This window comes from Herpailurus yagouaroundi, unplaced genomic scaffold, assembly GCF_014898765.1.
Source record: "Herpailurus yagouaroundi ecotype Mexico unplaced genomic scaffold, PumYag 77, whole genome shotgun sequence".
Classification (NCBI taxonomy): Eukaryota; Metazoa; Chordata; class Mammalia; order Carnivora; family Felidae; genus Herpailurus; species Herpailurus yagouaroundi.
The window spans coordinates 62750234-62778004 of NW_024412388.1; the positions used below are offsets into that span (position 1 = coordinate 62750234).

The window sequence follows — 27771 nt, forward strand, 5'->3', positions numbered from 1 at the left end:
TGATTTTGAGCTTTTATTTACTTATTTATGAAATGGTGATAATTTTCCTAATATTATCTCATGTATATGAAAGACATGTTTGAATATAGACAGTCAATATAAACAGCTCAATAAACTAATTTTCTCTGCTTTATGGAGTCTAAACTTTGTAATGAAAGGACAAAGAAAATGTTCAAAGTCTAATCTTATTGATAAAGAATCATTCACATGTCTTATCTGTAAACATATAGTTTGTTTATGCTTTTAATGATGAAACTAGGGGAAAAATCAGTTCAGTTTCACATACAGTTTTATCAACATAGTATTTGCAGAGAAAGAATTAATTCATTTAATCAAAATATCACAACACTGAATTTCACACTTAAACCCACATGCAGATTGTAGAATTATGTTGCAGAATGTTTTGACGGAATGTGTTAAATATAAAAATAATTCAATGCAATTTCCATTTAGCACATTGTACAAAACTCATTCTTCAATGGAATTAACAAGTTTACAATCTTTCCCATAAGGTGCTATGTATTCACAGTGCTCTGTGGCATTCAGGTTGAGATCAGGAAAAAATACTGTAGAGCTCCACAGTAATGCAGCTCAGTAATAAATGGAATTGGATATAATGTAGATGAAACCCACTCATAAAACTTAAGACAGACGATGGAGATCTATGGTATGCTATGGCTGATGTTCAAGCCTCAATGGGGGATGGGGCTGAAAGACCTCATAAACACATCATTGCAGCCATAATAAAATTGAGCTTAATATGAATCCATCACTTTTATAGTGAGTGCCCTTTCCTAGAGAAAGGAAGAGAAATAGACAGAAAAAGAAAGAGAGAGACAAAGAGAGAAAGTTCACAATGCTTCTGCAATCCATTTTCCAACTGAGACTAATCCTCGGTACAATCCATAGTCCACAACAGCAGTTTCCAGACTTTAGAGTACATCAGAATTACCTGGAGGGCTTGTTAAAACACCACTGCGAAGCCCCAGCCACAGAGTTTCCAATTTAATAGGTGTGAGATGAGGGCGGGAATTAGTATTTGGAACAGTACCAGGTGATGCTGATATCCTGATCAAGGGACCACATTTTGAGAACCACGGTCCATTATAGCTTTGATCATTCAACAGCTCCTTTATTAAAATGAAACATACCTAAAAAGATAATATGCCTGGCCCCTAGGGACACAGAGTGTAGAGCAGCCAGCATAGATATGATGATTAAGAGCAGCTCTTCTCAATTTTAGCTCCACAGTAGAATCAACTGAATTTCAAAAACAAACAAACAAAAAAAACCCAAAAAACAAAACAGCTGACGTCGACACCCATCTAAAACTAATTAAATCCAAATCTCTGGGGAAGGGGGCCAGGGGTTGAATCATTCATGAAAGTACTCCACGCAAGTCTAATGTGTACTCCAGCTGGAGAATCACCGCTTTAGGAAATTTTGTTTCACCTCCTCATGTGAGAAAAGATGGCCAAACATATGTACCCTTTAGGGTACTGCTATATGAACAAAGATGTCTTCAAGGAAATCGAAATCTCCAGTAGGCACGCTGATGCACAACTACTTCTAGTAATATCAAGGGGTAATTTAGAAAGTGATTCTGACTGTTGATTTACAATGCCCTGCAAGGTTAGTTCACAGGTTTGAAATAACAGAACTTGGGAAGGTGAGCAGCACATTAATTTAATCCAAGTTTCTTTTCCATCAAATGACATCAACCAAAGAATCTAGAGTTTAGAATGTTGGTGTATGTGCTCATGTGCACTGTTTACCTGCTATAATTATTGCTACTCATTTCAGTCAGCTAAATTATTTATTACTTTGATTTAAATTTGAATGGACCTATAAATAAGGCCCCCAGGGACAAAATGCCACAAGCATTTATGTCTACCTCAGAAAGCAGAAGTACAGAAACCCACACACACAAAAACAAAGGGCATTTTGAAATAAGATTGCCACTTTACCCTTCTGGTATAAATAGGATGAATGACTATTCCTAAATGTAAGTGAATATACATGCCATAGAATCCCTTCCTGGGAGGATTTACAGGGTTAGAGCAATCCTAGTACTGAGTGTTCAAGGAAGGACCTTTAGAGCTCATTCTCACAAATCATTAACGCCCCAAGCCACGGACTTGAAATAAAACTCTGATGTTTGAAACTGGGACTAATATTTGATTAGAAATAAAAAGGAATTTAAACAGATGTGAGGACTGAGCCTTTCAGGTACTCTTTGGTAAAACTCAAACACGTGAGAACCATCAGTTTGGTTGGAACAGAGACACGTTAGCCATGTTGAATACGTAACAGCCTCACCGCCCTCCATTAGGAACCAGTGCCCCTAGAGAGGGTCCTACAGATCTACTCAGCTATTCTCAAGGTGTTCACCATGCTACTGACCAGCACTGCCAGACTGGGAACCAGCTCAGACAAGCACAATGATTTTTTTTTTTTTTAAGATAAAATCTAAAGTTCTAGTGAGACGATTGGGTGCATCTTTCCCCACTCTTTCAGTCTTCTGGAAGACATCTTTGAAATATCCTGAAAAATAATAAAAAGGATAGAACTATGAGTAAAACCACTCAGGGTAGTAGAAACAGGCACTTAAGGACATGAGGGCATCAAGGAATTAGCAGGAATGCAGGAAATGCTAAAAAAATATTTTTGGCCTTTAGTTACAATCTTCAATATTTTACATGTTTTCATAATTTGTATATATTTTTAATATCGTCATATATTTTACAATTTATGTAATATCTATATTAAACTTCACGAAAGCTGCAGAAATGAAGGCAGAGAGCCCATCGCAAGGCAAATAATCACAGCCATCCTTTTAACCACTAAAAGGAAAATGAATTCGGGAATAGAGAGTGATTCTTTTTGTCTGTGGTACGTCCCTGTGGCCCATTCTCTTGATTTCATCTCTGGAGCCCCGAAAAGCAGCCACGGATTTCACCACTGCAGAGAGTTGTGCCCGCAGAGCAGAGTGTGACTCAGGGGCAAAAGGAGTAGAAATGGGCCAGGGGTGCATGTTGGCTCCACCTGGGCCTTACCCAGCCTCTGTCCTCCTGGGCTTAGGGTTAAGCAGCACAGAAGTGAAGCCGCTGTGTGCAGCTGCGTGCAAGGACTGATGAGGCTTTGAGCCCGCGGGGAGAGCAGGGGACCTCAGGTGGGGTATCTGTTTAGTCCTGCGAACAGAGCAGGCTTAAACTCACCTTCTGCCACAAAGTCTCTTAGGCCTTCATGTTGCTCAGGGAGACATCTGCGTTCTCACTTTCTCTTTCTCTCTCTGCACTGTAAACTGCTTGCTTCTCTTGGGTTTCAGGGCAATCAGGCTTTGCAGGGAGTGTTTCCACCCCCTGTAGACTCTCTCTCCCAGGCTCTGACTCCCTCCCTGGGGACATTCTCAGGCTGAATTCCTTAGCTGCACCCAACTCCTGCTCCCTGGCACAGCCCTCCAGGCCTGCCTCGGCGCCCACCGACTCCGCTCCCTGCGTGGGATCAAGTCCCCCGCCCTCTGGATCCTGCCCTAGCTGTGGGGCCTTCCCTCCGGGATCCGAAGGGTCTCGTGGAGCCCCCACCCAGGTCCCTGTCACCATCTCCACGGCCGCCACCTCCCCCCTGCCCAGCGCTGTTTCCTCTACCACTTCCACCTTCTCTGCAGCTGCCATTTTGCCCGGTAAGTCATCCACTTCGTGCCGAGGCCCCTTGCCAGCAACATCTGACAAGGAGGAGGCTTTATTTGCCTCTGTTTTCCCCTCAGCCGTCTTCACATCTGCCAACACCTCCCTCTTCTCCTCGGTGGCCGTTCCTGCCGCTTCCCTTGGGTGGAGATCTTCATCAGCGACCGCCACTCCCCCTTGCAAACTCCCAGCCCCGTCTGTGTCCCCATTGGCCATCACTCCTGTCCCCAGGGGGCACTCTTCATTAGCCTCCTCTTCTGGGTCCCCACCCATAGCTTCTTCACTCAGCTTTTCTGCCTTCATGCAGTCTTCCTCAGAAACACCTTGGGTCATCACTGTGACCCCGGCTCCTTGCTGCCCCTGCACGGGCCCTTCCTTATCCCCGCCTTCCAATCCTGCCAGGCTATCTTGATCTTTGGCTGCACACTCCTGGGCCTCACCTGTAGCTGTGGTCATCACATGGGGCACCTGCCCCTTTCCCGCTAGCTCAGTTTCAGGAGCTCCTAACACCCCCTCCCCTTCAGGGCCTGGCCCCTGGTTCTGCCCTGAGGGAGCCCCGTCCTCCTGGGGGAGCAGCTCTGCTCTGTCTTTGGGCTCTGGGTCCTGGGCTTCCCTCAGTCTTTCCCCTCCTTCCTCTCTCCTCAGAGCTGTTGTGTCTTCCAGTGACTTTTCATCTGCGGGTGCCGCTTCAAACATGGTCACCTCTGTCTCTCTCAGTGGATCTCCTCCTTGTGGCCCTGTGTCTCCAAGTGATTCAGATGCCCCCATGGGTGCCTCACCCTCAGCATCACACTCCATTTCAACTGGGGGGACTTGTGTCTCTTCCTCAGGTGTCACTTCCTTCGCGGTTCCCTGCTCTTCCCCTTTAAAGTTTTGCTCTTCTTCTAAAATGTCTTCACCCTGATGTGCATTTGCCCTCCTCACCTCTCTGCTCTCAGATTCAGTTTCCTCCAGAGGTTCCTCTGGCCTCTCAATTTTCCTCTTCTCTCTCGCTACACCTAATTCCTTGGGTAACATTTCTTTCCTGTCATCTTCTTTATTAGATTCTGGCTCAGTCTCAACCTCCTCCCTTTCAGCATCTTCCTGACAAAGCTCTTCCAGGCTGTCCTCCAAAACTCCCATCCAGGGAGCCTCAGCCTTCTCAGAAGTTGAGGAGCTCAAGGGTGTCTGCCTTCCCATAACTACCTTCCTTTCTTTGGCTGGTTCTTCTCCCCCAAGCACTGCCTCTTCTGAACCATCCTCTCTCTCAGATGCAGCATCTTCCATGGCTCCCAAGTCCTCTACCTCTGTAGATGCTTCCTCTTCACTGTTCATCACATCAGGCTTTTCAGGCCCTGCCTCACTCACGGCATCCCCTCTCTCAGCCTCTCTCATTTCCGCTGTCACTGCCTCCCTCGGGGCTGCTGCCTCCTGCACACACTCTAAGTTCACAGCCGCTGCCTGGCTTGCAAACACTGTCTTCTCCGAGCCCTGCTCCTCTTCAGCAGCCACCTTCTCTGTCTCTAGCACTGTAGGCAGCAAGGCCCCCCCTTCAGGAGCCTCATCCTGACCTTCATGCAGACCTCCAGAGGCTCCGGCCGCTTCTTTCCCCCTGGGGCTTACCTCCTCTTTACCCAGCCTCTTATCCCCTTCTGCTTCTGCCTCAGCCCCTCGAGTTATGCCCTGAGGGATCCCTCTTTCCTCTGTAAACTCTTCTACTAAGGCTGGCTGCTCTGCTGTTGGCTTCCACTCCCCCAAGGGAACCTCATTAACCCCAGCTGTTCCCCACCGTGCTGCATCCCCTTTCCCTTCTATTGTGTCCACATCCCTGTGCTGGGCAAGTTCAGCTTCCTCCACTGCCTCTTTCTTCTCCAGTGTGTCCACTTCCGAAACAACTTGATTGGATTCCTTGTTTGAGTTGAGTGGTACCCTTTCCTCCAACACAAAATTCCTATTCAGTGCTGCAAAATAAGGTTAGAAAGCAAGGTTGTTTTAATCAAAGTGCACAGGGAAGAGAGATTCTGTATAATCATACATGAGATATATATATAATATCAAGGAGCCACTGATATATATAAAACATTTCCTCGATTCTAGGATGCCATCGACTACATCATGCACCATGGTTAAATAATGTCTCTTCGTGATGAAAAGAAGTGCTATCAGTTTAATGGACACATTGATATTAAAGGAAAATTGAATATCAGAAATGTTAAAAACAAACAAAACCCCCATATCTTACAGTAATCTCTCTCTCTCTCATGCACACACATACCCCTGCACACACACACACACCTCCTACTTTCATTTGAAATATTAGGACTTGCAGAAAAATACACAATAAGAAAAATAGTATTTCATTTCTTAGAAATCATTCTTCCCTATAGCATCATAATATGCCTGTCCTCGGCCTGTGTTTCTTGTACTCGTGTGGGCATTCGGCAACACAATTACAAAAATACAGTGTGAGCTGATTATTATCCCACACATTACTCCCACATTTTAAAGCTACTATATCTAGATTTAGTCATCAAATAACTTTATAGCTCAAGGTAAGACTTTTTACTAAAGACACCAATTTGTATTATAGGTCAGGATACCTCCCATCTAAGTTCAGAAACTGATTTGCCTTTGGCAAAACAGGATCACAGAACAAGACAGGACTTTGTAGTCTGGGACAAATTTCAACATAAATAACCTTCTTGAAGTTATTTCATAAGTTCTCATCCATAATTCCCTGGCAAATCTGGGTGTACTAGCCATCATACTTCAATAAATGTAAGTTCAGTATGTTTCTTAAAAGCTTCAAATACATTTCTTACTATTTAACAAATACATGCATTTCTGTTGAAATGACCCACGCAAAATAAATAAAGGTATGCCATGCCAAATACCCAAAGCATTTAAATTTTTCATCTGTAGAATAATACTTAGGGAGATAAGAATTTCTAAAATGGTCATCTTAATAATTTCGCCATCAATCTAATCTTTTTCATTTATAGAGGCCCCTGGACTAGATACTATAGGTTATCACACCAGTGTGTCAACCTCCAAATTATATAAACTTATAAAGTGGGCACATGTGTCTTCCTCATATTTTTTATTGCTTGGCTTTTTGGTTAGCCATCTAATCCCCACCCCCCACCCCACTGCCAACAATCTTCCAGAAACCTAAAGCCCTGATCTTCTTCCCTATTCTGATACCCCATTCAGGACTGTCTTATCATTCCATTTCCTAACACAAAACACAGCTGTCCTTTGTGGCATTTCCTTGGTCTCTTGCAGCTATTACAATAAACCATTTTGAAGTAAGGCAGTGATAGCTGATATTACATTCCCCTTAAAAACATATTTGGAAGGTAACTTTTGATGTCTTCTTTCAAAGAAGTAACAGAAATTTCAGGCCTGTCAGTAGGGTTGGTGCTGACTTTTATAGGTGGTCCTCAGCATGTCACAGCAGTTATTTACTAAATTGTACCTAAAAGCTGCCAGAGGGAAATGTAGAGCCAAATGTTCATTCAGAGAACACGTAGCCAATTCACCTGAATTTTATTTCATTATTCATATTTCATTTCATTGGTCCATTGTATCTCATTATAGATTATTACTGGATTTAAAAAAATTAAATTAAAACAAAGTGTGTCAAGTCTCTTTAATAGTATATTTGTTGCTACTCAAATTCTTGCATGAAAGTATATGAATAAGTCAGTTATGAAAAACATTTAAATAAAATTCTCTGTTTTGCTAAGCTAGCCTTTAAATTTATGGATTAATTAAAGAACATTAAGGAAAATGGGGGAATAAAACTGCCTAGCCACCATATAATAATACACTGTGCCTAAATTCTGGGAGAGAAAGGGCTAATGGCATCCAGCTGAGCTATTATATGAACACGAACACCACGGGGGAGTCAGACATGACATTCCTGAGGTAAGAGAGAGAAATTAATTGAAATCCTTCTAAGAAGTATCAGTATGAAAACATGACATGTTTTTGGATAGTAACATCATGGACTTTTAGGGGGAAAGGAATATAAGAGAGCAAGCAATAGTCATAAACAGAGGCAATTTGATTTAGTGGAATGAGTGTGGACTTCAGGGTCAGATAGATCTGGACGAGAACATCAGCTCTGCCACTTCTATGTGTGTGAACTTAGGAAACAATACCTCTCTAAGCCTTCATTCTTCTATCCATAAAATGGGAATAGAAATGCTTGACTCACAGAATCCTTGTGACAGTAAACCGTAAAATGCTTAGCATAGTTTCTGGCACACAGGAAGCCCTGCCGAGTCTTCCACACTCCTCTTCCACTGCTTACAATAAACCAAATGTTCTTGCTTGAATCAGAGTTGATCAAGAACAACTGCCAGGCCCGCCTTGCAGAATATCTGTGAGCACATTGGAACACTTCTGGTGGAATGCCCACCACAAAGGATTTGAATTCTCTAAGCCCTCGGGCTCCTTCTCCTATAACTTGTCTGCTGTATGTTCAAGCATCACTGGCCCTCTCCACATTACTCAGGGGGAACTGGAGCTCAGGGAACCGGCATATGTGCAAATATCCTTGCTACCATTTATTGTGAGTAATAATGTCCTTTTTCTCTGACCCAGGAGACTTGTGTCTTCTGCTAGCACCATGAAACCATGGCTGGCAAACTTGTTTGCTTGAAAATGGGGTAAAATCTCAAATAACCTCACAGTGCTTAACGACTGTCATTAAAAATTAGAAGTGGGGGGGGGAGGGGGGAGGGAGGGCGCCTGGGTGGCTCAGTCGGTTGAGCGTCTGACTTGGGCTCAGGTCATGATCTCTGTGCTGATAGCTCAGAGCCTGGAGCCTGCTTTGGATTCTGTGTCTCCCTCGCTCTCTGCCCCTCCCCCGCTCATTCTCTCTCTCTCTCTCTCTCTCTCTCTCTCTCTCTCTCTCCCAAAGAAATATTCAAAAATTAGAAGTGGGGGTAATGTGACCATAGGATGAATGAAATGAATAACCCCTCCCCCTATATATACATACATAAATTCAAATCAGGGTGGTTTTAAAAAGCCTGCTACTAAATATGGGGAAACCTGATTTCAAGGACATGGGATGTTTGCCCCAATGCATAGGAGTCATGGTGTGTTGAGTCACTCTAATTGGAAATCTTGCAGCTGGAATACTCACCACCAAGAGCCAAGTCATATGCTGATGGCAACAAATTCTTCCCCAATTTTAAAAAATAAGGAGTTCAAATAAACCATTATAAAATGTGCCTTGGCTCTCCGGATCTCCAGTGGGTCAGTTAGGCAAATCTTCCTCTCTAGTCAACTGACTGGGAGGCCGACTACGAAATAAGACTGATCTGAAAATCCCTACCAATATTTTGTTTTATAATCTAAAGTCTTTTTTCCCTCCAAGCTAGGCACTAATGCATTCAAAAAAGAATAATAACCTTCATATCTGATGTCAGCTTTAAAGCTCCCCTAAGGCCTCTCAACCACCTCCTGCCATCAAATTCATTAGTTGAAAAGAAAATAAAGGTGGAAGAAGGAGGAAGCAAGGGTCGGAAGATGAAAGATGGAAACGAGGCTGTCTTGCAGAGGATTTCTAAAGGTCTTTCCTAGGTAATGATGTGCCCTTACCTGCACTTGTGTCAATCTCTGGCTTCCTCCAGTGCTTCTCCTCCTCGTCTGTGCTGCTAACACCAGGCTCAGTGTCAGAGTGACAGTGGCAGCCAGGTTCCACAGCTTCTGCTACAATCTGCCCAACTGATTGGAGATCACGTGAGATATCAAAAGGCATAAAAACAGGTCATGGGAACATTGCTGAGCTATTTCATATCATTTCAACAAGTGGGGTTAATTTTAAAGCATTCACATTAAAATGTGACCTTGTTTTTAAAATCTATTAAGATTAAATAGCTTCCAAGCCGTAATTTCAAAAGCACAATGGAAGATCATGACGTACAGAAATCCATGCAAAGAAGTACTTCAAACAAAAAAGACAATAGCCAGAAGCAGTGACAGATTTGGCAAATGCACATGCAATGAAAAGATTTAAAAAGAGGTTTAGTTGCCTTTTCCTTTCTAGAAATACGTGTTATGGCTTTTATAACACCAATCATCACTGCTCTTTGAAATTGCTGAAACTACCAGAGCTGACTAAACTATGAACATTTCATCCATTAGATTTTAGTGATTTGACCCCAATACTCGCTCCATGTGGACAGAGCAAAAAAGGCTATTGCATGATTCCTATATATTTGACAATAAAAGCTGTTGTAGAAATTCCTGTTATCTGCAGCTGATTACTAGTCATGGAACTTCAGAAACACAACAACCTAAGTTCAAGTCCCATATTCCATACTAACTGTGTTACCTTCGGTAAGTTCTTTGACTTAAGCCTAAGCCTCAGTTTACCCATCTGTCAAAAAAGATACCTACTCAGTGGTTATTGGAAAGATTTAAAAAGTAATATATGTAGAGCATGCTTATCTTTCACTTATTAGCAGGTGCCTAAGCATTTAATAAATAATAGCTATGATGTTGATGAGCATGTCTATTATAAGTATAACCACCCCATCTGGTAGGATTCTAGGCAACACTGTAATATCAATTGTCTTTAGCTTCTGACATGTTCCTGCCTACATCCCTTGCCTATCATCTGATGATCCATGTTCCTAAATCCCTGACATCTACCATTATGCCACCTTCTGGTTAATTAAAGCTCACTGGAATAACACTAGACCTAGATCTGCCCTCCCAGATAAGAACCTATCTCCAAAATACCCTTTCCTTCTTCCCTCCCCTCCTCCCTCCCTCTATATCTATATTTCTCTTTCTCTTTCTCCCCCTCCCTCCCTTCCTCTCTCCTTTCCTTCCCTCTTTTCTTTCTTACTTTTTCTCTTTCTTTCCTCTTACGTATTCTGATTCAATTGACCCAAAGACTATACTTCAAGAACAGAATTAGAATGTGGTCTCTTGCTCACCTTAAGGTGAATTGCTAAGGGGTAGTTACTTACTGATCCATATGTGTTTGGAAGCAAATAATGAAATGTCTGTGTCATGTGGCTTTTGGGGGGAAAAATGGAATGACTTAACTTTATTAATCTTAAGAGAACAAGCATGAAAGTGAAAATAGGTGCATCAAATAGTTCAAATATGTATTCTGTTTAAAACTTTTTTGAACATCAATTTTCCTCATTCATCCAGTATGCCAAATAAAAAAGTTTTTTTTACAACAATATAGTTTAGAGATGACATCAACTCATGACAATTTGATTATAGTTGGGTTTGTTATCAAGTCAATCTTTATTTTAGGAACATAGTACATATAAGCTAAATATCATCTTGCCCACTATAATAATGTTAACAGTATATAACTAATGAGTTTAAATAAGCAGTGTTTTATGTCCTTGTGTATAAATTTGCTTGGCTGATTTCTTAAATAGAAATCCCAAAGACGGTGGGACAGGAGGATGGGAGCAAGTCTGATTTCATAGCAATTACTTGAAGCTTTGTTTCATCAGAGCCAATGAGACATCTGGGTTTTTTTCTAAGTAACCTGTAGACTATAAAGGAATATGGTTTATTATATAAATATGGAGTCATTAGGTTGTACACCTAAAATAATATAATGCGCATCAATTATACCTCAATAAAAATTTTTAAAGAAATATGGTTTACAATAATAATAATAAAAAACAATGATTAAAATACACAATTAACAACTATTGAACCAAAGACTATTCTAAGAAGCCAAAAGGTATTAGCATAATGTGGAAATGACAACTCACTCAGAATGGACAGTGAAGCATGTAGTCACTCTGTCTCAGGACTGTCATCAGCACCTGGCCACGTCTGCTGGCTTGCCCCTGGAGGGTTAGGCTTTGGAAGTAGATGAGAAGGCTTTTGGAAGTAGATGTATAGTTAGGTGATGCCTGCTTCAGATTTAGCAAGAATGGGACCCTGGCCTGAGCATCAAGGACTTATTAGGTATGAGACCAGAAAAGGCCTCACTTGGTCATTTTTTCCTCAGATGTTCTGAAACTGAAACTTAAAAGCAAGAACTTGGCCAGGGTCTAACCTTGAGGGTTTCTACACAGAGGAAAGGACTGTGCACGCTGATCCCTGGCACCAGCAATGTGACACATCACTTTGTGTCCTTAACTACTTAACTCTTCACCCCCCGAGGCTCCTCTCCTTCCCTCTCTCTAAAGATGACCATTAAAAGCAAAGGTAACTGTCAGTTCTCATAGCCTTCATAGCAAAATAGAAGAGGCTCACACAGAGAATTTCTTAGAAAAGCACCTTTTCCACTCAAATGATGTAGAATATTTTAAGATGTTTTTTAAATACCAAAATATTATTATCTGATAATGTGAGGTTTTTCATTATGAAAACATTTTAAAATAATATATACAATACTTTCCTTAACTAGGGAAATATTCTTACCTAAAACCTTAAAAGACTATAAAGTACCAAAAAGAAAAAAAAAAAGGGGGCGCCTGTGTGGCTCAGTCAGTTAAGCATCTGACTTCCAGTCAGGTCATGATCTCGCAGTTTGTGAGTTCGAGCCTTGCACTGCACTCTGTGCTGACAGCTCAGAGCCTGGAACATGCTTCAGATTCTGCGTCTCCCTCTCTCTCTGCCCCTCCCCCACTCATGTTTTCTCTCTCTCTCTCTCTCTCTCTCTCTTTTGAAAATAAATAAGACATTAAAAAAATATCCTAGTTTCACCATTCAGAACTACTAGTTAACATATGGGTGAATCTATGTATTTTTTTAGCCTCCTCTTAGTATAGATAGCATTTTTACCCCATTTTATTCATTTACCAATGTATTGTGACTATTTCCACATATCATCAAATAAAAAAAGATTCTTCAGTAACTGCATAGAATGTTCTAATAAGTTTTTACTAAAATTTGGCTAACCAGGGGTGCCTGGGTGGCTACGCTATTTAAGCGGCGACTTCAGCTCAGGTCATGATCTAGAGGTTCACGAGTTCGAGCCCCGTGGGCTCGAGCATCGGGCTCTGTGCTGATAGCTCAGAGCCTGAAGCCTGCTGCAGATTCTGTCTCCCTCTCTCTGCCCCTCCCCAGCTCATTCTGTCTCTCTCTCTCTCTCTCTCTCTCTCTCAAAAATAAATAAAACATTAAAAAAATTTGGTTAACCAACTGCCTGCTGTTAAATTTTGAGTTATTTCTATTTGTGCGTGTGTGTGTGCATGTGATTAGAAAGCTATTTTAAATACCACTTATAATCATTTTTGTATTTTTTTCTGACTATTCCCTTAAGGCAAATTGTTGGAATTGGAATTGCTGGCTCAAAGAGCATATTTTTAGAAGCTTTGATACATGTTTTTTATATGTTCTTCAAAAAATGAGGTATCAAAACTAACGACTTCACCTATAATGATGAAAGGCCGTATGTCCCCATGCTTTGCCAACAATGCCACAATCTCCTCCAGTTATTTCTATATTTGATAATTTTGTAATTGAAAAGTGGTGACAAGAATAGAGTTTTCACTATTAGTAGGCAAGCTTTCTAAATACATTCCTTCTTCTCTGCTTGTTTTGAAACAAAATAAACTGATCCCATCTGAAAAAATGCTAATAATCCTGAACATTTCAGTAGCAGGAGAAAGTTTTGCTAAGAACTTCTCATCTTAATTTTAAGAAGGTATGAAGTCCATAAAGGCAAAGTGAAGACATATCCAAGTTTATCCCAAGTTCTGGGTCACCTTGAATACCATCCGTGTGTTTCAATCGTTCTTTGCGTGGCCAATCAATTACGTTCCCAGCTAGTCACCATGACAAACTTCATGACTAACACCATCTACCTACACAGTAAAGATGCTCCTGTGTTACCTCCGGCATTGAAACATGACCCACACAAACCCAGGATTAATTACAAACTCAAGACCACAGCTGTTCGGAGATAACAGCTGCAGAGAGCTAAAGTCTGTCTTCCACACAGTAGCTAGAATAATCTTTCTAAAACTTCCAGATCATGGCATCTGTATGCTAAGACTTTTCCAGTAGTTTCCTACCTCAGAATAAAATCCTCCCTTTGGCATACAAGTTTCCTCCCCCCCCCCACCTTACCCCCATCATCTTCCCCCACTTTCTGTCTCTCCCATTCTGATCCTGTCACACCAGCCTCCTTTCCAGACCCTTCACTCAGCAACTATGCTCCCCATGTTTAGAGTTTCAATTTGTTATTCCCTCTGCTTCCTGTGCTCTTTCTTCAGATGACCACCCCTTTCTCAAACCATTACTCTGCCCTCTTCCCCTGATTTATTTTTCTTCTACACTTAGTCCAGGATACCTCATTACTTGTTAATTTTTTACTTCTCAGGTATATCTCTCACTACAACATAAACTCTGATATGGGCAGGGACTTGATGATGTTCACACCAAGAACAGTGTGGCATAAAGCAGATAACCAAAACATATTTATTGGCAGACGAAATCTATTGGAACAAATAACTGTGTGCTTTCACAATTCATCCAGAAATGGTATTTGGACTGCAAATCATAACACATGATTGTCTTGTTCTCTCATCAGGACCATCTAACTTGCCTGCATGATGATCAAACTGAATATTACTTTAGCCATAACATTATTTAGGTTTATATTTCCTAGCCAAGCACTATGACATCTTCCCATTTACATATAAATATATATTTTACTTCATATTACAGTACTCTATTCTTAATATTTTATTTATATTCGTGATGTATAAATTATATTAACCTCACAAATTAATCTACCTTAATTTTTCCACCATTACAACATAAAACAAAGATCGTGTCATAATGCATTAATACAGCTTAAACTGAAAATAACAGAGAAAAATAACACATAAAAATAACACTGTGCCCTATCATATTGAATTACTTCCCAAGGACACTATCTCATTGTAGCTAGCAATTATAATCTTTCACTTTACCCACTTCACTGCATATAACACATCTTTTATATCAATTCATCTGATTTGTTGGTGACAAAGCCCAGTTAATAATGTGAGATATAACATAGAAGGAAAATATCACTTTACGTTATCAATCTGAAAGGTACGTAGGCACTGAATATAGCACTTTACTACTTTATCCACTGCTTTGATTTTATGTAAAAACAATTCAGATTAAGTTGTGTTACTTTGGACACTACAAAACATCATTAACTGAATGTAATTTTTATAGCCCACAGACCTATTCTTAACATAATCACGGTTTTTATTCTAAATCTGGTTGAAAATGATTAATTTGGCACCATACAAATATGAGAGATAATCTTCTACACATTACCTCAGCTCCCATTTTGACCTAAGGTTCTAATCAGAGATCTAAGTAAAATAGTACACATTTCAATCTTTACCACGCCTTCTAATCTAATTTACATAAACTGTGTTTTGCAGCATAGTCACCTGTGTGACCTTCACTTCAAGCATTAACTTCGGTTCCATCCCTCTCTCCCTGAGCCATCTAACTGAAGGCTCAATTAAGAAAAAGGAATTAGCCATAACCTCTTTGCTTGGCATCAAGCAAATCAGGACCCAGTTTATTTTATCTGAAATTTTCTTAGAATGTTTATTCATGTAAGGGTCTTTGAGACTATTTATGACTTCTCTTAATCTGTTATTTTAAGTATTTACAAATTCATTGTATCATTTCCTTGTATATACTTAAAACATCAGCACCCAAGAGTTATAATCTATACATCCTTGAATTTTGATAGTATTAATCCTTCTACATCATTCTGAACATTTTACATGTTTTTTTGTTTGGCTGTTTTTTGTTTTTGTTTTTTTTTAGTCTATCAATGTTTTATTTTCTACCCTACTTTATTATCTTTGTCTCTGGGCCTCCATAACCCAGAAATTTTGTCCTTTTGTGGAAGATGGGTCATAGAACAAATCTACCCATTCTTGCACAGAAGGCAACATATTTTTAAGAAAATTTGCAAAGTTATAAAATAAGCACTACGATGGAATACTATGTATAGTAGATAAGAGTAAAATACAGTTATGTGCAATGATATGAAAAGATGTTGAAGACACAGTACTAAGTGAAAAAAAAGCAAGTTGTAAAACAAAATGTATCATTTCCATCTGTATGTAAAAATAATATATGTATATATGTAGTACATACATTCATTTATATATGTGTATAGAGAGAAATTTTTCGGGAATCAGACCTAAAAAAATATTCTCCACAGTTATGACTCTGTCGCATGGGAAAGAATAGAGGGAGAAAAGGAAAACTAGCTTTCATTTCATTTTCTTTTCATTTTCTCTGTCCCATATTGTTTAAACTTTTCAACCAGGCTTTTGTAAAAAACACATTTTATCAAAAGCCTTAAAATGTAATCCAGAAATTACACTTTTTGGAACTTATCCTCAGAAAATAACTATAGGCTTTAAATTACCCTAGGTAATAAGATACTAAAGTCCTATTAACAATAGTGAAAATCGGGGCGCCTGGGTGGCGCAGTCGGTTGAGCGTCCGACTTCAGCCAGGTCACGATCTCGCGGTCCGGGAGTTCGAGCCCCGCGTCAGGCTCTGGGCTGATGGCTCGGAGCCTGGAGCCTGTTTCCGATTCTGTGTCTCCCTCTCTCTCTGCCCCTCCCCCGTTCATGCTCTGTCTCTCTCTGTCCAAAAGTAAATAAATGTTGAAAAAAAAAATTAAAAAACAAAAACAAAAACAAAAAAACAATAGTGAAAATAGGAAAAATATAAATATCAATAATTGGGTAATGATTAAATTATATGAAAACCACAAAACGGGATAACACACAGACATGAAACATATTTGTAAAGATTACATAATGACATAAAAATGCTTATGGTATAACAATAATAAAAATCAAGATAAAACATTTTATAAAAGATATGACAACGTAAGTTTGTAAACCCAAAGTTTAGAAACTGACCAAATGTTGAAAGTAATTCCTGTGTGTGTGCTAAATCTATGGGTCATTTTTTAAAATCTGCTCTTCTCCATTTTCTAACTATTATTTCATAAGCTATCAATAAAAAATAAACACTAACAGAGAGTCTTAGTACATGTGTTAAAGCCTAAGAAAGATTAAAAAAGTCACAAACCTTGCCATCTAGTGTTGAACCTGCCTTAATAAAAAGATAACAGGGGCGCCTGGGTGGCTCAGTCGGTTAAGTGGCCGACCTCGGCTCAGGTCATGATCTAGCGGTCCGGAGTTCGAGCCCCGTGTCGGGCTCTGTGCTGACAGCTCAGAGCCTGGAGCTTGTTTCAGATTCTGTGTCTCCCTCTCTCTGACCCTCCCCTGTTCATGCTCTGTCTCTCCCTGTCTCAGAAATAAAACGTTACAAAGAGTTTATAAAAAAATAAATAAAAATAAAAAGATAATAAAATGCTTTAGAATTATAGATGTTATCAAATCAAGAGTACACACTTCTCATAATATTTAAGAAAAATATTTAAGATAAATCTACACACTTTTTATTTCACACATCTGGAAAAAAATAAACCACCTCACTTTCTTCCAAGTGGCATAATCCTAGACTAATGTTTCTGCTATTCCATCCATCACCTAAATACAGCCTGCATTATATGCATCTTACTTTTCAAAAAGATGTCTATGTACACAAGTCCAGGCAAACAATCTATTTGTCTGAAATGGAGGTAAAAGAAGTAATAATAGCATCAACGTTACTAATGAACTTTAACATCTTTACCTTTTTTGAGCAGCAGCTTGTCAAATCGTACAAATTTCCTAGATTATACATCGTATGCTCCAGAAATGAGCAATGAAATCCAAGACTGAAGACTTGAGTTATTTTATAAAAGGGTTTCAAATTATTTTAACAAGAATCTTAACTCTTATATGAAAAAATCCTTTTGAAAATCTCAGGGGTCTGTGTTATAATCCCAGGGCAGAAGATGGCAACCTTTTTCTATTTAGGGCCAGACAGTGAATTCTTAGGGCTTTGTGGGCTATACGGTCTCTGCAGCAATGATTTAACTCTGCCCTTGCAATGCAAAAGCAGCATTAATAACAAACAAATGAGCATGGCTCTGTCGCAGTAAAACTTTATTTTCTGACCCTGAAGTTTGAATTGAATTGAATTTTTATGTCACTACATATTAATATCCTTTTGATTTTTTCCAACCATTTAAAAATTTTAGGGGCACCTGGCTGGCTCAATCAGAGGAGCATGCGACTCTTGATCTTGGGGTCATGAGTTTGATTCCCAACGTTGAGTGTAGAGATTACTTAAACAAATAAATAAATAAATTTTTTAAATTAAAAAAAAAAATTCTTAGCTCACTGACAATACAAGAAAAAAATAAAAGTGGTAGGCCAGATTTGGCCTGTGGGTGGAAGTTTGTCAAGTTGTTCATTCCAAAATTATTCAAATTTGCTACATAACACCATGTGAAATGTTTTTATTGTCCTCCATTCCATCTTAATAATCATACCTAACCTTTAAAGCTTTCCTCAAAAGAATCCTTCACAAAAACGTTCAAGGTGTACTTAACCAAATGGGACTTTCCCCTTCTTTTGAAATGCCATAGCATTTGTACCTTCTCTGGTTTTACGAATGACTACTTACTGACCTTTGTCTAATTATTGGCGTGCCAAGATTTCCCCTTAGCATTTCATGGCAGGTACCCTCTGTTTCACATTACACATTTCTTATTGACCATGGTGTCCTGCACATAGTAGAAAGTTAATGATAATGATTGAATTGAAAGATAACTATTCAACATCTTCAATTCCTATATGTAGGCCACAGTGGTTTCATTACAGCTTTTAAGGTCCTATAAATGTTAGAAACATTAAAAGTATTCATAAGTTTTAAGCAGATGAATTTTAGTAACACTAAAATATGAGCACAGATTTTATCTTGGAATTAAGAAGAATGCCCACTATGTTGGCAAAGGAGACAGATGAGAGGGAGCAGGGAACAGAGAGAATTACAGGCCACAGGATCTGTGTGAAACCCAAATATCTGGCAGGTCCAGCTGTCCACAGGACACAACTTGGTCCCTTACCTGTCCTACTAAAGTTGAGAAAGACATCAAACTTTCCACATGTCTAACGTCCTGGGACCTGATTACTGTGGGACACTCTCCACTCTTCCCATGTCAGATGGAACTATGCTGCATACTCACTCAGGAACCCCTGGGTCAGGAAGTTACTCAGTTTCAGAGAAGAACTCAAAGTAAAGTTAGGGCTTTTCTATGAAATTTTCATATTTTTATCTAAATTTAAATTCCTATTGCACAGATACAATAGACAATCTTTAAAATATGGAACTACTGTGCTTGAATTCAAATCCTAGGAATGCTTCTTATTAGTTGCATAATCCTTGACAAGTTATTTAACCTCTCTGAGACATAATTTTGTCACCTATGAAAAAAGAGATGATGATAATAGAACCTAACTATGGGGATATTGGGCTATTACGGGGAGTAGATGAGTTAATATATGTAAGTGTTTAGAACTGGCACATAGGAAGTACCTACCAATGTTAGCTGGGTGTGTGTGTGTGTGTGTGTGTGTGTGTGTGTATACGTATATGTGTGTGTATATATATATATATATATATATATATATATATGCATATATAGCTAAGAACAAATAGTATTCCTAGTATTAAATAATCTCTAAAAAGCCACACATACCCTTGCCTTCAGACACATATTGTGTTTTATTTGATTCTTGAAAGAGAATTACCATAAGAAGGAATTTACAGAAAATAGGAAACAAGCTATATAAGGTTTATCAAGTAATTTTTAAAACGCAATAGAAGAAAAACAGCAAGCTGAGTGTACATGTATGATTATGTGATGAAGAGAGAAATAAGAAAATAATTGAATGACTCTGGCATTATCACAATAGTATTTCCCAAGCTTTGGCAGAATGCAATGACCAAAATCAGCTTCCATGCATGGGAACAATGGCAGGTCAACTCAATGGCCATACTTACCACCTTTCTCCACCCTATAGGGACCTGCCTTTTTGTCCTTCACCTTAGCAGTGCTTCCTTCCCAAAGCTTACTTTTATCCTTTTCTTTTTCTTCCTTGGAAACATGTTCCCTGGACTTCTCAGATATGCCCTCTGCAATCACTTGGGTTCCTTTCTCCATTTCTTCTTCAAGAACATTCTCCAAGCATTCCTCTATTGGCAAAGGCTTGGTTTCTACATCTGCTGTCATTATTTCTTGGTCTTCAATTTCAACTTCTTGGGAATCCTCAATTGGAAGGCAGGATTTTCCTGCCTCATCATTTTCACTCGACTCCTGAAAAGATGAACTTCTGGAACTTTTGTTTGGACTGTTCTCAGTGTGGGCTTCCCTATCCCCCAGTGTGGATTCATCTTCACTGCAACTAGAGCATGGGTGACTTCTGGATGAGGACGATGAAGCAGGTTTTATATCTTAAAAAAAAATTATGATATCATTGTTTTTCCATTAAGCAATTGGTTTAATTGTGGGAATTATGTTAGCAACAATCAAACTAAAATTTTTTAATATAGGTTAATAGACTTGATACCCTTTTCACATAGGTTGTGCATAATTATCAAGATAAAAATCTATGTAATCTGTGAGTCTCCAGAAGTTTTCAATAGGAAACCACATCTAACTGAAAACCAACTGTATTTATTTATTTATTTATTTATTTATTGAAAGCTATTTTATTGGAAAACATTTGTAAGCATCTATTTCATTGTAGAAATAACCAATTAATCTTTTATTTATTTAGTAAGAGCACTTATTTCATTATCATCCTTGGTAGCCACAGTATTCTCTGTGCGTAAAATTTAAATTTGTATCTACTGTAACATCCACCATATCCAGCTAGCAAGGTGTACTAGAAAGATCTATGTGTTTGCAAACTACCAAGACACTTTAAAAATATTTTGAGGTGATGCTTCTGTGTGTGTGTGTGTGTGTGTGTGTGTGTGTGTAGGAGGAGATGTTGTCTGATCTCAGGTTCCCCCAAAAGCAGACCTGAAGTCAGGATTCATGAGCAAGTGATGTATCAAGGATGTGCTCCAGGAGAAACTCTTGCAGGAATATTAGAATTTTTCCTCCCTTAAGGAAGGAGTTGGGCTTTCATATTCTGCTCCAGTCAGACATGGCTACCGGCCACCCCAGGGGAAAGTAAACTCCTTAGCACTTTCAGGCGCTTTGCACCTGTGGGTGAAGCAGCTCCATGGCCCAGGGCTGTCTGTCCTCTAAAGAAGTATCCTCTGAAGAAGGTAGAGAGTGCAAGAGCTGGGAGACGTGCACATGGAATCAGTAAAAGGGATTCTAGGAGACTGAGGCAGTAATGCTGATGTAATGCAACAGATACACAGTCTAGAAACTAACCGAAGCCCAAAATGTGCTTACTACCCAAAAGCACTTTCAAAAATCTCCAAGAAAGCAACATACACACTGAATCTCTGTAAGGAAGATGCACATCCTGAAAGTCATGGCATATGCTGTGGGCCAGAGAAAGACAAACTTGCTTTTGAGTTTTTAATCAACAGATCTGTGTTAACAATTGTTTTTTTACAGAATATATTTTCAAATGAAATATCCTACACTTAAAAGCTTCCTAGGTTTCTTGTTTTCTCTGTGTTCTCCTTACTCTTTTCTCTGTTTCTTTTATTTCTGCTTGGCAGCTACACAGATGGCTCTAGCAGCTGATGCAGACTTTAAGGGAAGAAATACCTGTCTTTACTCTTATCCTTCTCCTTCACACCCTCCAGCCCAAACGGCTCTCCGTGACAGGGCTTAGAATTTTAAGTATAGTCACAGAGACTTATCAGAGTTTCCACAAAGATTTGAGAGATGCTACACAGCGGTAAAAAAACAAACTCTAAAAAGCCTTTAAGCAACACAACCCCTTAAGCACAATTCCATTTGTTCTTATCTCCCAACTACCTTGACAGGCACCAGTTGACCACTGTTTTCCAAGGAAACACATACTTGAACCACTCTTTCTTTATCTCCATTTTATAAAATCTGGATATACCGTCTCTCAGTAGGGAGCACAGCAGATCAAGGACAACTGTTCTCTATCTTATTTGTCCCAACTCAGACACTCTAGGGAGTATGATCTCCCTCTCTCTAAAGCATCTCATTTTTTTTAAAGGAAAAGAACTCCTATTTGCTAGTTGTTCAATCAATAGCTTTCATTAACTGCACAATTAGCTAGAAGTCCATATTATACTTGTTCTGCACTTCCGAAAATATTCATGTCTACCATCTTAATATTGATATAATGGCTCTGACTTTTGGCTCTGAGAGTTGTTCACATAATAAAAAAAAAATGAGCATTCCTCTACTTTTCTTTAGTAGCTACCTTTCTTTAGCTTCTATTAATTGTGTTACTTTAATTCAAAAGGCTGGAACACACTGGCTCATTTTGAGCCAGTCCCATAGAGAAGAGAGATCAGGAGAATGAATGACCTTCAAGAGGCAAGGGTACCTGACCTCCCATATAAACTCATTTCAGTTTTCCAATTTCTCTCTAACCTTGCCGTACAAGTTAGTTTCTCTCTCATTCCTTTATCTCATTTTCATGCAGACACTGGGGCAAGCCTTTGCCTAAAAAAAAAAAAAAAAAAAAAAAAGCTCAAAATGTTTTAGGGCCATGGACTGGGATTTTCAACACTAATTTTATTTATTGTCTTAGAAATGAAGCAAATTTTTATACAGAAATTTTTGCCTAAAAGAATTTTTTACATAAAAGAACTTTGAGGGAACATATGTAATTTTTTTTTGTCATTAGTAGGGAAAAAATTAGCTTGAAGTCATGTTAGTAAGCAACTCTGCCTCCCACCCAATTCTATTTGTCTCTCTGGTGCTCCCTCCAGGTACTGATGCTGGAAGAATCTGCTCTTGGTGTTACGGTAAAGAAATGATCAGCAGTCGTTGCCCAAATCTTTGGCCAAAGCCAGCATGTGTGGTACTATGATTCCATATCATAAGCAGGACCTCTCACTTTCCACTCTGCCCATTCAGTCTCCACATCCTTCACTGTCTTCTCTTTTCATGTCATTGATAACTATTCCTTCTTCTGCATCACTACTACTTCACACAACATGAGACTGAGAGAAAATAACATGTCCTCCTGTAAGATAAACCTTGGTGTTTCAATCATGACTCAGCTACTTACTAGCTTTGACTTTGGCTATTCCACTTAACCTCTCTAGGCTTCTGTTTTCTTGCCTATAAAATGGGGCGAATTTTACTTATTTCTCTCTGTAAGTCATTGTAGAAATCACATGACACAAAATTAACATAATCAAATTGAATAATGATTTCTTTATGACTTTTAGTCTTTCCCCCTCTATGAAATCATCCATGTTAAGTATAGCTTAATACATTTCTGTCTTGTGATTTCACCCTGTGTTATATGAAGCATAGTAACTGCAGCTACCAATTGCTTAGAAAAAAAAAACACAATAAAACCTGATCATGGTTATGCACCTACTGTCTACCAAAAAACGAGGTAAATACTTAACAAACATCTCACTTAATCCCACGGAATAGCTATCTTCTTTTCTAGATCTAGAAAGTAAGGCCCAGAGAAGTTAAATAATACCCAATGTCCATTAGCTATAAAGTAGCAGGTTTTGCAAAACATTTTTTTTAATGACCCACTGTAGTAAAGCCAAGACCACTCTTCTTGCCAAAAGGCCTTCAAACAGACTGCATCCACTGTCATGGGCCTACTATTGCTTCTCTTAACTAACTCTCTACTGTCAGCACCCTAGAACAAGAAATAAAAAATAGATCTTTCCAAAACATCTGAACTCATGGAATTCAATCTGTCCTCCTTTTATATCTCTAGTGGTCATTCTCCATTTTGGCCACTGTATATATATATATATATATATATATATATATATATATATATACACACACACACACACACATATATATACAGTAATCTCCACTGTTTATACTGCCTGCCTAGCCAAGTCAATACACACGTGAACAAGGGTGCCGACACACACATCCAGTCAACACCAGTCTCACAAATTCATGAGGAGCTATGCTCTCCCCTCTCATAACTGAGGCACTGAGTTGTTTACCTTTCTACCCACTTACATAGATTCATTCATTAAATGCATATGGAGCACCTCTTACTTTTTAATTTTTAACGTTTATTTATTTTTGAAAGAAAGACAGAAAGACAGAGTGTGACCGGGGAGAGGGACAGAGGGAGAGGGAGACACAGAATCCGAAGCAGGCTCCAGGCTCTGAGCTGTCAGCACAGAGCCTGACACGGGGCTCAAACCCACAAACTGCGAGATCATGACCTGAGCCGAAGTCGGATACTTAACTGACTGAGCCACCCAGGTGCCCCGAACATGGTTCTATTATAGTTTAAATTCACCATTTTCTCCATTAGTGTCCTGATTTTAACTATTTTGTTTTGGGTTTACTAGCTTGAAACCCTATGGACACTTTAAAAAGTGCATAAACTCAAATACGTAAATTCAGTTAATAATGTAGATCACCCCAGTAACATACCATGCATCCCAACCCAATGAACCCAATACTCTTTCGAACTCTAATACAAATTGCTTCTCTCTCCCATTCTTTAGTCTGAGGGTTCACAGAAAAATCTGCATAGGCACTGTTCCTACTGTCTTCAAATTGGCTACGACACATGAGTTTATACATCCTGCTCATACTAATAGTTCTATCTTGATTATACCCATGAGTTCATAAAACTGTTTATATGTTATATTAGATACTATGATTTAGTCAATAGTTTCATATACAATAATGCCTAACTAGGCAAGTGCTTTGTACTCATAAATATTATCGAATGAACGTATGCTTAAGAAAATAACACTAGAAGTCATTAAATTCTAGCTATGAACACTAACTAGTTATTTGTCTTAAGGGAGACCACATGTCCTCACACTGATAAGTCATTACTCAATTCATCAATGAGACAAATACATGCATTACTTTGTAAGAATAAATATCTATAGGTAAATACAACTCTGTTAGGGGGAGAAGAAAAAATTTAAAAAAAACTTAAAAGTTTCTCCATATGTACCTTTAATTGCACTTTTTAAAACACTGCAATGAATACTTAAAATACTAGGAATATAATCAAATCCTGTGTCACACTGTCCTGCCTAAGTCCTTTTATATTTATCATTAATCTACTCCATCAGCCATATATTCCACAAGACTTTACTGAGTGTCTTCATAATGCCTTTGTTGTGTACAAGGCAGATTCAAAACTGTAGAGAAACACCTCATAGGAAAGTATTTTGTATGGACTAAAAGATGAGTCTGAATTTAAATATTCACCTGAAAGCCATGCCTTCTTGCTTCAACAATCAAAAAGTGAATATGGATTGAGGAATTCTTGCCATTCAGAAAAATTAAAGTTTGACTAATCATGTAAAAAACCAACCAACCAACCAACCAACCAACAAAAAACCCACACATATAGAGTCTGACCAGAAGGCCACCTACAATCTTCCCCTAATCTTCTCTGCTCCAAGGAGCAGTCAAGTTACACTGAAGTCCACAGAATGTGGTTTCACATCACTTATAATTCAACACGGAGGGAGGAGGCTTCCCTCATGCTCCTCTTCAATAGTCAGGCCAAGAAATGAAGAGTGAGATTGTTGAAGTTAGTAAGTCAAGTAAATAGAATATCTTTTGTGACTCGGGAATTTTAAAAGTCTATAAGGACTATTTCTTCAACAGACTGGAAAATAGCACAAGTGAAATATTATATTTCTTACTAGAAAAAGCATTTGTTTTAATTACTATATTCTATCTTTTGCAATTCTGGGAAAAGTTTTTCTCTTTCTTTCTCTCTTACTCTACTCTTAAGGAGCTATTTATTCTTTACCTCTTACTCATACGCATTATCAACCAAACTGTCCATAAAAGCACAAAAGTGTATTGTCAGTGACATGACACTTTTCCCCTCAACCTTATAACATTCATCTATGACAATATATTTTCAACTAGTGAATTAGCGCCTAGGGTTGCCAACACAAATGCAGAGAAAAGGAAGGTGTCATTCTTTGTAAACGATGGAAAGTCTCACCCGTCATTCCTAAACCAGGGTGCTCTCCTAGTGGCTCTCAGTCCCTAGCGCTCATCACTCATGGGCTGCTCAGCAGAGAGCATTCATCAAGGCAGGCCCACGCAATTGTTAGCTGGCAGTTTAAATGGGACCGACTTGTCACTAGAGTGACAGCCTGGGCAATTGTTTGCCCTCTGGGAACAGGTGCAGGCAGGTTCAAATGAAACACATCCAAATACTAACAGCAAGATTCTTAATCATGTCAATAAAAAGGATGAACTGGTGTCTCAGATTCAGTGGTCACAATATGCCTCTTACACTTCTGAAGATGAAATGCTGTCTGGCTTTTTAATAGAGTGTTCCAAGGAATCTATTGTGTCATTATCATTTTTAAAGCATGCTACTTTGTTTGCTGGGTGAAACCTCTAATTTGGATACTCCACATGCTAAAAGGAATGTTTCTGAATAACACAAGGCCAGGTTATCAAAATCAAGGGAAGGGAAATAAAAGAGCCTGGAGGTAGAAGAAAGAAACAATAATAAATGATGAGATTTTATTTCAGAATAATGGCAAAGTTTTATTGTAAATACCAAAAATGCAAAAGAGCTCTGAAAAAGGATAGCTTAATAATATCATTATTGAAACAACAAAATAAAATAGTTGGGTGGGACGCCATGTGGGCTTAGTTGGTTAAACATCTGACTTTCGATTTCAACTCAGGTCATGATCTCACAGTCCTGAGTTCAAGCCCCACGTTGGGCTTTGCATTAGGTATGGAGCCTACTTAAGATTCTCTCTCTCCCTCTCCTTCTGCTCCTCCCCTGCTCTCTCTCTCTCTCTCTCTCTCTTTCTCTTTCTCTTAAATAGTTGGCAAATTTAATTTTTGCCTTTTAAATTTCCCAACCTTTGCGTGCTAGATTTTGTACGTTGTGGTAGCTTTTATTACATATCTCTTTATTATATATTCTACACCTAAATTGCAGCTAACTCTATACAATTTTTTTCAATAAAATTCTAATAATAACATACAGTGTAAATGTAACTAGATATCATGGCATCTTAGTATTCTTGGTGTTAAAACAATCAAGTATTCCTGGTGTTAAAACAATCAAGTAATTAGGGTGCCTGGGTGGCTCAGTTGGCTGAGCATCTGACTCTTGATCTTGCCTCAGGTCATTATTTCATGGTTCGTGGGTTTGAGCCCCACATCAGGCTCTGTGCTGATGGTGTGAAGCTGCTTGAGCTTAGCTCTTCTCCCTCTCTCTCTGCCTTTCCCTCGCTTGTGCATGCTCTCTCTCTCGCTCTCTCTCTCTCTTTCTCAAAATAAATAAACTTAAAAAAAACCAGTCAAGTAATTGCTTAATATTTATGAAATATCTTTTAAGAAATCACCTTTGTGAGGAATAACAAAGACAACATACAGTCCTAGCTTTCATAGTGTAAATAACTTTGTCAGTAACTTGTGTAATGAATTTGAAAGGTAAAATTTAACATATGAAACAATAAGAGAATAAAGAATTACTGAATGATAGAGTTTCATAATATAAAGAGATCAATGAAGGGTGCCAAAGGAGGAGAGTGTGGGTGGAAGAGGGGGCTAAGCTGGAACTGAATGAAAGGCCTGGAAGTGGACAGGGAGGCCCATCCAGGGAAGAGAAAGGTAAATTTGAGTAAAAGCAGAAAATATCTGTTTTTATCTCCTCTGTTTAAAAACAAAACAAAAAACAGAAGCTAGAGAATAAGATGAACTCAAGATAAGTACCTCTAAAATGTATTGTCTTAAGGAAGCACAATCCTTTTATTAGGGGGATTTGCTTTACTTTTAGATAAATAGTTATTTTCTCATTTGGAAAAATCATAGTTATGTTGTTTCTCCAAAATGCAAGCTCTAAACTTAAGTAATGTTTATATCCTGGCTCTGTTACTTTCTGGCTATGTGAGTTACTTAATCCCACCATTTCCAAGTTTATTTGAAAAAATGGAGATAAAAAGAAAAAGTACCTTCCTTATAAGATTGTTTGAGGTAAATCAGATAATTCATGTAAAATATTTGGTATAGTGCTTAGCACTGAGTTTT

General features: G+C 38.8%; 1 protein-coding gene across 7 annotated transcripts in view; it reads right to left on the reverse strand.

The window, feature by feature from the left end:
• ERICH3 (glutamate rich 3) overlaps positions 1 to 27771 on the reverse strand; it is a 108934-nt gene continuing 81163 nt past the window's right edge. For all 7 annotated transcript variants that reach the window (XM_040470655.1, XM_040470652.1, XM_040470653.1 and 4 more), the window contains 4 exons: positions 19617 to 20066; positions 9282 to 9407; positions 3219 to 5626; positions 1 to 2544 (listed from right to left, as the gene is read on the reverse strand). In XM_040470655.1, the coding sequence (XP_040326589.1) occupies positions 3237 to 5626; positions 9282 to 9407; positions 19617 to 20066 (2966 nt within the window). In that variant the 3' untranslated portion in view covers positions 1 to 2544; positions 3219 to 3236. The remainder of the gene's footprint in view (positions 2545 to 3218; positions 5627 to 9281; positions 9408 to 19616; positions 20067 to 27771) is intronic.